Consider the following 11,792-nt stretch of genomic DNA (forward strand, 5'->3'; position numbering starts at 1 on the left):
AAGCACCAAGGCAGTGGAACTCCGAGCAGAGGGAGCAGCCCGTGCAAAGGCCCTGGGGTGGGCAGAGGTGGGCGGAACCAGGCCACATGAGGCAGACGCTGGCTGTGCTGGGGGCAGGGCAAGCCCCTGGGGGCTCCAGCAGAGGGATTCCTGCTCACAGCATTCTCTTCCCGTTACAGCCAGCTCAGCCTACACGACGGGCACCTGAAACACAGGGGAACAGACCCCCCCGCCGAAACAAGCACACTGTACTGGAGAGCATGTCGAACCCACAGAAGTGACTTTAATTTCAGCGCACACGACAGATTTGTGCCACCACAGGCACGGCTGCTGACAAGCTGACTGCTGACGGCACTTGGAACATCTCAGTTCCTGCTCCTAACCTCCCCCTCGGTCCCGTTCCAAGCCAGTGGCCATGCGTATGAGGTCTGCTCCGCCTCTGGCAGTGTCCTCAGGTGCCTGCCCTCCTCATCCCACGCTGCCCGAAGGCCGGGGTCCTGGATCAGCAGGGAAAGGTGGGCGCCTCGGCCACCGGGCGGGACATGCTCTGGATGGCCCACTGCAGGATGCCGTCGAAGGAGTGCTGCAGGACAGAGCAGAGAGCGGGGCTTGGGCCCCGGCCAGAACCTCAGGGCACAGGTGTGCCTGCCGGGCCCACATCCGGCCCGCGCTGGCCTCCGGGGCCACCTGAGTCATAAACAGCGTGATGGGAAGGCGCCATCCAACCCAGCCCTCCTATACAGAGATGAGGAAACAGGCCCGAGGCCCCACCAGACACTGGCCGGGGGCACGCCTCATCCCACGCTCCTCCTCTGAGCTTCCCGTAAGCCCAGGCACAGCCACCACGGCTGTTCTGCCAACTGGTGGCCTCTTCCCGGGTGTCTCGGCAGGGCCAGCTCCTTCCCTCACTCTGCACAGGTCTGCACAGGGCCTGACGCTCCAGCGGGACTGGGGGAGCCGTGGGAATGCCCGATATTCCAGCAGAACAGGGGGGACCTGCTCCACAGGGGCCTGTGAATCTGCCCCACTCTGCCCACCTATATTGGCACCTCAGGTCACCCCTGGCCCTCTTGGGGCCTCTAAAGACAGCTTCAGTGTCTGGGACCTGCCCGTGCTTGGCCCACCACCCAAGGGATGCCCAAGGTGCCACGCCAGGCCCCTGAGGACACATACTAGCCACCTGGGGTCTGGGGGTGGCTGGAGGACTTTAACCTTTTCTAAAAGCCACCTTTTCTTCCCAGTGATTCTAGCTGTTCATCGTCAGGTGGAGGGGCCTGGGTTGAGGAGGGGGAGGGAGGGATGGTGCAAGGGGGCGTGGTCCCAGAGTGCCTAGCGCCCACCCCCACCCCCAGGGAAAGTCACGGCCTCCACATCAGGCTTCATTGGCCCTGGTGCCAGTTCCGGCAGCTGCCAGGTCTCCAGGGTCCAGGCCCCGGGACCTCCAGGGCAGCTAGAAAGGGGAGCAGCTCGGGGCCCGCTCTGGCTTGTTTGTGCGTGGGGGGTCCAGCGCCATCTGGGGTGACGTGGGCCTGTGGTGTCCAGTGTGCCCAGAACAGGGGTCTCCAGCTGCTCCCGTGGCCTGGGAGCTGGCTGCTTCAGAGGCTGCGGAGGCGGAGGCGGGTTGGGGGGGGCAGGTGTGGCCCCAGCCAGGTGACGTGTTACCTCACTCAGGAGGGACTCCAGGTCATCCCTGTGCAGAACTGGCTCGTGAGCAGCAGAATCGTCCCCCGCCTGGAACCCAGAAAAGGGAGGAGGTCAATCCACCTTCCGCACCCTTGCCGGGCTCATCCCCACAGAAGCAGCAGCAGGGGTTAGGGGCGGTGTCCGTGCCAGGGCAGTGGGGTATTGCGTGCTCCTCCAGGCGGGACCCCGGGCACTGAATTCTAACATCCGGCTCTGGAGGCAGGGTGGGCGCGGGCGAGCTCGGGGCTGCCTGCCCAGGTCCCTGCCACCCCTCTGGGGCAAGGACCAGCTGGAAGGCACCCTGTCACCGATGGGAAACGTGAGGCCCCGACAGGAAGGAGCCTGGTCCCACACCAGCCCTTCAGCCACCCAACAAGCCTGCGGGGCCAACCGTGCCCCTGAGGGGCGAGGGCCAGAGCCGGGGACGTGGCACAGTCCCCCCGGCTCGCAGGCCAGGCAGAGCGCGGCCACGCTAAGTGGAACCACGTGCAATAGCCCAGTGTGTAGCTGAAATCAGCCAAATCCCGGCACCTCCTCCAGCCCTTGATGCCACCAGCCCGGGTGAGGGCTTGGCACACACAGTGCAGAGGGGTGGGGATGAGGAGAGAGGCTTCCAGAAGGAGGGGAACGCCAGTCGGTGTGAGCCCTCTTGTGCCCAGCGCCTGGCGTGCCCTGTCACCCACCGTGCATGCAGGGGATTACAAGGTGGAACTGGGAGGTAGGATGGACCATGGACGGGGTGGGACCTCACCACCCTGGGCCCCCGAGGATCCTTCAGGGGCAGGGATGCGGTCAGGAAGGCCCCTGCTGCGGGCAGTCGGGCAGATGCGCCACCTTCTGCAGGCCTCTGAGCAGGAGACACACAGGACCCCCTGGCTCTGAGGGAGCCCTGGGAAGTGAGGGTTCAGTGAGGCTAGTCACTCGTCCCCGAGGCCCCAGGGCCCGAGGCTGCTGGAGGATTGGAGGCAAGGTGACACGGGTGGAGTCACACGTGCTCACTCGTGGTGTGGAGCCTCCTTCCGCTCTCCCCTGCCCCGCCCCACCCCACGGGGCACTTCGTGGGGTGCAGAAGGGGCCAGGGCAGCTGGGGGGTTAGGGGAGCTCTGGGCCTACAACCAACCGGCGGCTGCAGAGCCACTGTGGCTTGGGAGGGTTGCCTTTTCCGGCAGATTTAAGTTCTCAGACGGGAGTCGATTTAAACAAATATATCGTATGTACAGAACGAACACACGGTCAGGAGGTTTGGTGCACACCCGCGAAGCTGGCGCCCGGGCCGGGACCTCCCCTGGAGATGTGCTTCCCCACCCCCAGCCCCGCGGCGTCCCCCCTCACCTGCGCCCCAGGGCCGGCGGCGGCGGCTTTGGCGATGAGCTTGGGGGTCCCGGGAGCCGGGCGGGCGGGGCTCGGGGCGGGACTCGCGGAGGGCGCCCCCTCCCCGGGGGCCGGGGCGGGGTCTCCGGAGCAGGATCTGCAGCGCAGGGCGGCCCTGGCCAGCGGAGGAGAGGCTGTAGGCTGCCCGGGCTGGGGCAGGGCTGGGAGTGCCCTCTGGACCCCGGAACCTTAAAGCCGTTGGGGGGCGCCGGCCCCCCCTCCCCCTCCCCCTGCCCCCTCCCGGTCCCGGCCCCGCACTCACCCGGGCCGGGCAGCGCCGGCGGGGAAGTGGCAGCGCCAGTGGAAGGCGGCGGCGCAGTGTGAGCACCGAAGCGCGTCCGCGCCGTCCCCACACACCCCGCACCTCGCGCCGGGCGCCGGGCCCTGCAGACGGACCACGGCGGGGTCACCGGGGGCCGGGGAGGGGAGCACGGCCCCGGGACCCCGCCTGGAGGGGCGCACGGGGTGGGGGGCGAGTCCGAGGTTTCGGGATCCAGGCCTGGCGAGGTCAAGGGCGCCCCAGCACCTTTGGGCTGCAGCTTGGCGAAACTAGGTGCCCCGTCTCGGTCCCCCTTGGTGGGCCCGGACCCCCTTCAGGGCTAGTCAAGGGGACCCAGAAGGGCGTCCGCTCCAGAGGAGGCAGGAGGGCCTGGGAGACCTGGGGCTGCGAACTCTACCCCCTTTATCGTCCTGCCCTTGTGAGGGGGCTTTCAAGAGCGATGAGAGAACGGTCGCGTCCTCTGGAATCCCTCCAGCAGCCCCCTTCCCTTCACTCTCCCCCGCAGAGCCCACACCTCCTTCTGGGTAATCTAGCAACCCCAAGAGCCCCGGGGCCTCCCTCCAGCCTCCTCCGCCCGCCCTCCCCCCGGGCCCCCACCCCTAACCTCCATCTGAATCCTACCTCCTTACCCCCGCCTGTCACTGTCCTGTTTCAGGCTCGCCTGGCTGCCCCTGTAGACCCTGAGCTCCCTGAAGACAGCCACCCTGACCCCAGCACCCCGCTCACCTGCTGCCCCTCAGGGCCCACACACAGCAGGGGGTGCAGGGCCGAGGGGTCCAGCACAAGCGGGGGGGCTGCAGGAGGTGAGGCCAGCAGGTGCTTGTAGGTGACTGCAACATCCATTCCAGCGGGGCGCTCACTGGGCGGTCCCCTGGCCTCCTCTCCCGCTGACCTCGGTGCCAGGAGGACCTGGAACCGGAGGGTCAGTTCTCAGAGGTGTTGCAGGGGACTTGCCCAGCACCACCCAGGAGTTAACGACTAGTGGGGCCCTGGGAACCGGGGGCTGGCGTCGTGGGGAGGAGCGCCACACTGGGTGGGAAAGGCCCGGGTGCCATTCCCGGCTCTGTGGTCCCAGCAAGTTCCCTGACCTTTTCCCCATCTAAAGTGGGGGCCCCGTGGCCCTTGTGGGCTGTCAGAGTACACACTCGGCATGTGCTGGGGCACGCATCGTATCCGTCGTGACTTTGCAGTAACAGAACACTTAAAACATTTTTGGAGAATGTTCTCGGTGGTGGAAGTGCGTCCCCTGTGTCGGGCTGATAGAGCCGAAGGCCCCCAAAGCAGAGGACTGAGAAGCGGGGCCGTTGTAAGAGCCGCTTCCCGGTGGCCCCACGGGAGAAAGTGGAATTGATGGGGCCAGGCCAGGGTGGGGAGCACGTGGCTCTCTGGCTGGGGCAGGCCTGACCCACAGGAGTGGCCAGGAGGCAGGCAGCCGGCGGACAGGGGGCCTGGGAGTGGGCCTGTGTGTACCGGGGTCTCTGCAGGCGGCTCCTGGGGCCGGGGCTCCTCAGCCCGGGGCAGGTCCCGCTGGGCTCTTCCCTGGAGGCAGCTGGAGCACCTCCAGGTCCCGCTGCTCGCATTGTCACCAGCCAGAGACATGCAGGGCGAGACAGAGGGGACAGTGGACTCCCAAGCCCACAGCACAGAGGAGGCCTGAGGGCTTCTGCAGGTCACCCTTTCCGTTCCCCGATGGGGAGACTAAGGAGACCGGGCAGGGCCACAGGGGAAGGGCCTGCCCGGCCGGTGAGCAGGAGAGCCCGGGGTGCCAGGGTAGTTACCCCTGGTGGGGCAGCCCTCGCCAGCCTGGCACGTCCCCCGAGTGCTTCTCACATGAGCCCCAAGAATTCCCGACACCTGCAAACCTGCAGCGGCCTGTGCCTGTGCCTGGCTCTCACGGGCCCTGCCTTGCAGGCGGGGCCTCCCTAGGCTGGCCGCGTTGCATCCCTGGGGCCCTCCCTCGATTCCATGGGGGGACAGTGCCCAGTAGAACAGGAGCCGGTCAAGGGCAGGAAGGAAGAGGATGGAAGACGGGCAGCATTGAGCAGAGCTGAGGGATGACCCGGCCAGAGCCCCTTGTTTTAGCTCAGAGAGATGTGACCTGGTCAAGGTCATGCGGTGAACGGGGCAGGGTTGGGGCGAGAATGCCCAGCCAGTGCTCCTCCCCGTACCCAGGCCGCCCTGACCTGCGGAAGCTGCTGGTAGCAGACAGCGCTCTCCCGGGGGGCCGTGGCAGGGGGCCTTGCGCTGGACCTAGGATGGGCACCCACCGGCCCTTGGGGGGAAGCTCTGTGGCCTCCGTGCTCCCCAGTCCGACTTGGAGTCAGACTGTGCTTACTGCTGGTGGTCAGCCACTTGTGGCACTTTGGGCTGGGGGAAGATGGGGCGAGGTGGGACGGGATGGCCATCCCTTGCCTTGGGCCTCAGGGGCCTGCTGGCCAGGCTGGGGGGACAGCGCGGCCACGCGGGGAGGTGGGTGGGAGGATCCCGGGCCTCAGCCCCACCGCCCGGCGACCTGAGCCAAGGCCCCCTCCCAGGCCAGCCTCACTGCCCGTCCCTGGAGTGGAGACACTGCGGGGCGGCCTCCCACTCAGGGCGGGCAAGTGAGGAGGCGAGGAGGCTGGGAGGCTGGGCGGGGCCAGGCCCACCTGGGGATCTGGTGGAGCGGGGGCGTCAGGCAGGCCAGGTGGAAGGCGCGGGGGCAGCCGTCGCAGCAGAGGAGCTCCCCGCCGTCCCTGCACGCCGCACACTCATCCTCGTTCTTCTGGCACAGGTGAGAGACACGCAGCGTCTGGAGGACCCGGGATGGGGCAGTGCCCTCCCCGAGAGACTCCCCTCGCCTGCTCCCTGCTGAAATCCCGCCCTGACTGCCTGCTCCGCAGGGCTCCCCAAGCCCCCGCCACCTCTGAGACTCTAGCCCCGAACACCTGCTGGGCCATCCCTCTTGGGAAGAACGGTCCTTAAGGAAGGCTGGTTCCTCGCGGGTGCCTGTGCTCCAGGCGGCCCCAGGACCGCACGTCCACAGCCACGGGGCGGCGGAGGGGCAGGCCCGGCAGTGTTCCCGTTGGCCCTGGGCACCCGCTGTGCCCTCCGCCTGAGGCCTGCTTGCGCCCTTGCGTGCCCCCCTGGACGCCACTTCCTTCAGAAGCCCCCCGGGGACTACAGGGCTGGGCAGCCCCTCACAGAGATGAACGCACTCATTGTAGCAACCCCCCCAGGCCCCACCAGCCCAGGAGCTCCTGGGGGCAGGCATGAGTCCTCCTCATTTCTTGGTTCCCCGGGGCCCAGCACAGCGCCTGGCGGAGGTGTCGGGATCCATGGCAGAAACGGTGCTGGGAGCCCAAGGGCGTACGTGATGCTTGGGGTCCTGGCTCCTAGCAGGGGACACAGCCACACCAAGGGCCCAACTGTGAGGCATGGGACAGCTGGCAGCTGGACCAAATGCTGTGGTTTTAAGAGCCTGGGAGAACTCACTTGCTCTAACCTATGTGAATTTTTACAATTGTGTATTATCAGAAAAAAATACTATTAAAAATGAAGTCCTCCACCCTGTGAACAGAAGCTTAGACCTCTGTCCTGCGGTCCCTGGAGTGACTGCCCTGGATAAGTGGCAAATTGGCAGGAGGCCCCGCCCTCAGGATCCTGGGGGTGCTCTGGGCGTTACCTGGTGCAGCTGGGGCTCACTGGGGAGGGCAGGGGGGCCCGGGGCCCTGTCCCGCTGGCCTGCCCTCGAATCGCCTCCACCCTGCCAGGGAGAAGAGAGAGGGTCACCAGCAGGGGAGGCACTCGGGCGGGAGGGGCAGTCCCCAGCCCCAGCAGAGCTCCCCACTGCCCGGGTGCTGGGGGAGGGGCCGAGGGCCAGGCGTCCCCAGGGGCGGTCCCAGCAGCGCTTACAGGGGCAGGAGCCTGGGTCCCCTTGGCTCGGACCAGGGTCTTCAGGCTGCTGCTTCGGGTCTTGTTCTTTCCCCCACTGGGGTCTTCAAACTTGCTGGGAGTGTAAAACTCCCCCCCAACCTGGATGCACTTCTTGGAGCCACCTGGGAGGAGATGGGTGGGGGGGGGGCCGGCAGGGAGGCTCTACAGTTTGCTGTTCCTCCCCCACAAACCCCACCCCAGTCAGCTCTGGGGCCAGGGTCCTGAACACAGGAGGGACTCTCTGCTGGGGGGAAGCACGTCTGCCAAATTGTCGTCCACTTAGAGTCTCGGAATGCAGCCTTATTCGCAAGTAGGGTCTTTGTAGATGTTAAGGTGGGCTTGCACTGGACCAAAGTCCAAGGACAGCACCCTTAGGAGAAGGGAAGAGGACGCAGGGAGACATGGGGAGGAGGCTCTGTGGTGACCAGCTGGAGTGACGTGACTACAGGCCGAGGCGTGGGGGTTGCCATGAGCTGGAGGAAGCAGAGAAGACTCTGCCCTGGAGCCTCTGAGGGAGCAAGCCTGGCCCCGCCCACACCTTGATTTTGGCTTTTCCGTTGCTTTAAGCCACCCCGTTTGTGGCAACTCGTCATAACAGCCCTAGGAAACTACTGTAGGGATCCTTGGGACCGTCCCTGGTGGGTGAGACTGGAGCCGCACCAGCTCCCAGGGTCCTCGGTGTCCCCAGAGGGTGTCGCAGCACAGGGAGTGGAGAAAGGAGATGCAAGGATGGGGCGGGCGGGGCCGGGGCCGCAGGTTGTCCAGCTTAGAGTCCAGGAGTCCCCCAAGCCCTGCCCAGACCATCCCCTCCAGAGACGGCAGACCCACTGCAGGGAGTGGGGGCTGCCTCGTCACTGTCGCAGCTGCTCTGGAGCCGCCAGGGAGCTGAGCGGGGACGTGGATCCCCTGGCAGCCCCTCCCCAGCGCCGTCTACCTGCCTCAAACACCTGCTGGATGAGGATCCCCTCCACGGCCCCGCGGGCTCCTGGGACGTCCCCAGATGACACGGCCATGGCTCTCTGGACCGAAGCGGACATGGTCTGAATTCCTGGGGAAGGGAGCACCAAATGGGGGGTCATCTATTGGGACGACGGCCCCTGAGCACGGGCAGCGGGGAGTGAGGGGCGTCTGGGCAGCAGAATCCTTCCTGCTTTCCACGCAGGGCAGGCCGGGGAGGGGGTCCAGCCCCTCCACAGACAGACAGCCAGCCCACATGTAAGTGCAGAGACGGGCCATGGAGTGCGTGCGCGTGTGTGTGTACACGTCTGTGGTGTGGTCTGGTGTGTGGTGTACGAGCCGTCCGAACCCAGCTGGCAGGAATGAACAGAGACGCTGGGATGTGGCCCTGGGCTGGGCTGGGAGGGAGGCAGGGTCCCCAGAGCCTGCCCGCAGGCCGGCACCGGGGCCCCATGGGAGGTCTCCAGGTCCCAGGTTGCATCTGGCCAAGGGACAGGGGGGATCCTCTGGAGGAAGCAGAGTCGGAGCTGGCCCTGAAGGATGGGGCACTCAGATGGGCACAGGTGGGGTGACCCCAGGCCAGCATGGTCCCAGCTCCCAAGACGGGCCCCTGACCCCCAGACCTGGGACCTGGCTCACCGTTGCCCAGCGGGAGGCGCTGTGGCTCTGCGTTGCTCTCTGACTTCTTGCAGGGCTTGGCCTTGGCTTGGGAGCCTGTGGGGGAGCAGGGACAGCCTGGCCCTCCTCCCGCTGCTGGGCCAAGGCCAGGGGGCAGGTGGGAGAGTGCCAGGTGGGGTCTCCCGGCCTCTGGTGTGTCCTCTTGCTTTACCGGGCTCTGGTGTCCACATCAGGAGACAGGAAGTACACCCACCTGCCTACTCACAGGGCCCGGGGGTCAACAAGGGCTGCGGGCCGGAAGGGTGTCCATCCAAGTCCCTAGAGGGACCTCTGCCAGGCTGGCTCTGGGCCAAGCAGGAGGGACAGATGCTCCCGGACCAGGTCGGGGAGGGGGTGTGGTCAGGGGGTGTAGGGCTCTGTGAGGGGATCTGTGACCCCACTGGCTCCTCAAGCTGGGTACCTGGGCTGGAGGTGCCCCTCGGGGACAGAGCTGCCGGCGGGGTGGCCCTCGGTTCCTCCAGGGCCTTCCTCTTGGTGGGGGGCCTGGGCAGCAGCACGGTGGCCTTGGGGCCAGCCGGGGGCCTCCTCCCCTTCCGGGGCTGGCTGAGGTCCACATCTGCGGGCGTGTGCAGGGCCGGAGGCTGAGCTTCAAGCCCAGAACTGACGCCCCGTTCAGGCAGGTGAGGCCTCAGCTCTTTGCTCTTAGAAGCCAAGATGGTCTATCTAGGTGGTGTCCGGGGCTCCCTAAACAGCCCACGCCTCCCCTCTCACAGTCCAGCTGGGGCTGAGAGGATGACTCCAGCTGCCAGCCCCAGTGAGGGGGGCTGAGCCAGCTGGGACCCCAGCCCCCAGTGCCCCCACCTTTGGGGAAGCTGTCCAGGATGGGCTGCAGCCGGGTGTATTTCTCCAGGTTGTAGTCCTTGAAGAGAACCTTCCAGAAGTCCAGGATGATGGCCGTGTCCTGGGTCAGGAGCCACGAGAGGAGCGCGTGGAAGGCCTGTGGGCAGCCCTCCTTCTCCTTCAGACGCAGCGTCTCCTGCAGCAAAGCGGGAATGGGGGCCCTGCCCTTCCCAGGTACCCCGCTCCCTGCCACCTCCACCGCGGGACCAGAGGGCAAATGCTGACCCCGAGGAGGCCGCTGGAGACTTGGGCACCTGTGTCCATCCCCTTGGCTTGGGCAGGTGTGGGGATGGGAGGGAGGTGCTGGGGTGAGGTCGGGGGCCACCTGGAATTCATCTTAGGGGACTGTGGTCAACTTGGAGGAAGGCTTGGGGAGGCTGGGAGGGGGCTTTGGGGATCTGGGGGTGGGCACCGGAACTTGTCTTGGAGACCATTCGCTCCGCTGGCAGGTGGGGCGTGGGGCAGGGTGCGGGTTAGCGGCAGGGGCCTTACCCTGGCGCTGAGGCTTGGGGGCGGGGAGGGGCTTGGGGGCGGGAGAGAGGGGAGAGGCGGGGCTGAGGAGGGTCCCTCTGGAACGGGTCTTCCGCGACGTTGCCAGCTCCTGGGCGCGGGCAAGGCTGGGGCGCGTTGCTGGGTCGCTATTCTGGATAGGGGCCCACCTGGAATTTGTCCTCGGGGACCACGTCGTGGTCGACGAGCGCGTGCAGCAGCGGGAAGGCGCTGTCCACGGCCACGGCGATCTCCGTGCGGTGCAGCCTCAGGAGGCGGCGCAGCGCCGTGTCCCCACCGGCCCGGGCCTCGCCCGCCATTGCGGGGTCGGGGACGCGGGGCTGGGGGCCCCCTCTCCCCGCCTGGGGTTCCGCGGCCTCGGGGTGCCGCTGGACTTGTGGGGCGTCTGGGCCGTGTCAGTCTCCTGGCCCTGGCGCGCCCCCTGCGCCGCCGGACACCTGGGCGGGCACGCCTGGCCCGGGAAGAGGGAGCCCCAGGCGCTTGCTCAGGCCTCCGCGGGTCTGAGCTCACGGCCCGGGTCTCTATTATACCGGGCTCTCCTTGGAGAGAGCAAAGGCCGCTCAGCCCGAGCCAATCAGGGCCCAGGGAGCTTCCTCAGGGGCAGGAACGGAAACTTCCCTGTAACCCGAGAGCTAGATGGTCCCAGCCACCTGCCAGCCCCCTTGTGCACCCGCCAGCAGGCTGCTGGCTTTCCTTTCCTTTTTGGAGAAGCCTCTGGACTCAATCCCCAAAATGTGGTTCCAGCCAGCATCCCACAGGGCCCTGTTCAAATGGGGAAAAGCCAGGACAGGTGTCTTCACCGCACCTGGGGCCCAGTGTCAGACACGAGCAGGGGCTGCCCAGGTGCCCTAGCAGCTGGGAGAGGAGCACGGGAAGCCCCCACGGGGCTGCGCGGGGCAGAGTCCCTGGTGGGGAGTGGGCACCACTACCACCGTCTTAGCAGCTGCTCAGGGTCCCAAGCCTGGGGCTGTAGGAGGAGGTACCCACCTGATGGAGGACCTGGGGTATGACTAGTACACGTCAATGGGTTCAGAGCTGGGCATTGCCTGGAGGCTGGTGATGCTGGGCAAGTTGCTTTCCTTCTTTGACCTTCAGTTCTCTCATTTTTTGTTTGTTTGTTTGTTTTATTATTGGGCTATAGTTGTTTTACAGTGTTGTGTTAGTTTCTACCGTACAGCGAAGTGGAGTTCCCTGTGCTATACAGCAGGTTTTCATTAGTTATCTTTTTTTTTTTTTTTTTTTTTTTGCGGTACGCGGGCCTCTCACTGTTGTGGCCTCTCCCGTGGTGGAGCACAGGCTCCGGATGCGCAGGCTCAGCGGCCATGGCTCACGGGCCCAGCCGCTCCACGGTATGTGGGATCTTCCCAGACCGGGGCACGAACCCGTGTCCCCTGCATCGGCAGGCGGACTCTCAACCACTGCGCCACCAGGGAAGCCCTAGTTATCTATTTTATACATAGTAGTATATATATATGTCAATCCCAATCTCCCAATTCATCCCACCCTCCCTTTCCCCCCTTGGTGTCCATACGTTTATTCTCTACATCTGTGTCTCTATTTC

At 66.0% G+C, this 11,792-nt stretch overlaps 1 protein-coding gene across 1 annotated transcript; it reads right to left on the minus strand.

Moving 5' to 3' along the window:
* Window positions 1–502: 502 nt before the first annotated feature.
* AIRE (autoimmune regulator) lies at window positions 503–10,530 on the minus strand. Its single transcript, XM_060099893.1, has 14 exons — window positions 10,381–10,530; window positions 9,683–9,857; window positions 9,282–9,437; window positions 8,843–8,917; window positions 8,181–8,294; window positions 7,226–7,368; window positions 6,996–7,076; window positions 5,980–6,095; window positions 4,805–4,904; window positions 4,061–4,243; window positions 3,317–3,438; window positions 3,049–3,169; window positions 1,663–1,731; window positions 503–583 (listed from the first exon to the last, which is right to left on the minus strand). The coding sequence occupies exons 1-14, from the start codon at window positions 10,528–10,530 to the stop codon at window positions 503–505; spliced, it is 1,686 nt and encodes a 561-aa protein (XP_059955876.1).
* Window positions 10,531–11,792: the final 1,262 nt, after the last annotated feature.

Source organism: Mesoplodon densirostris, chromosome 5 (genome assembly GCF_025265405.1).
Source record: "Mesoplodon densirostris isolate mMesDen1 chromosome 5, mMesDen1 primary haplotype, whole genome shotgun sequence".
Lineage (NCBI taxonomy): Eukaryota > Metazoa > Chordata > Mammalia > Artiodactyla > Ziphiidae > Mesoplodon > Mesoplodon densirostris.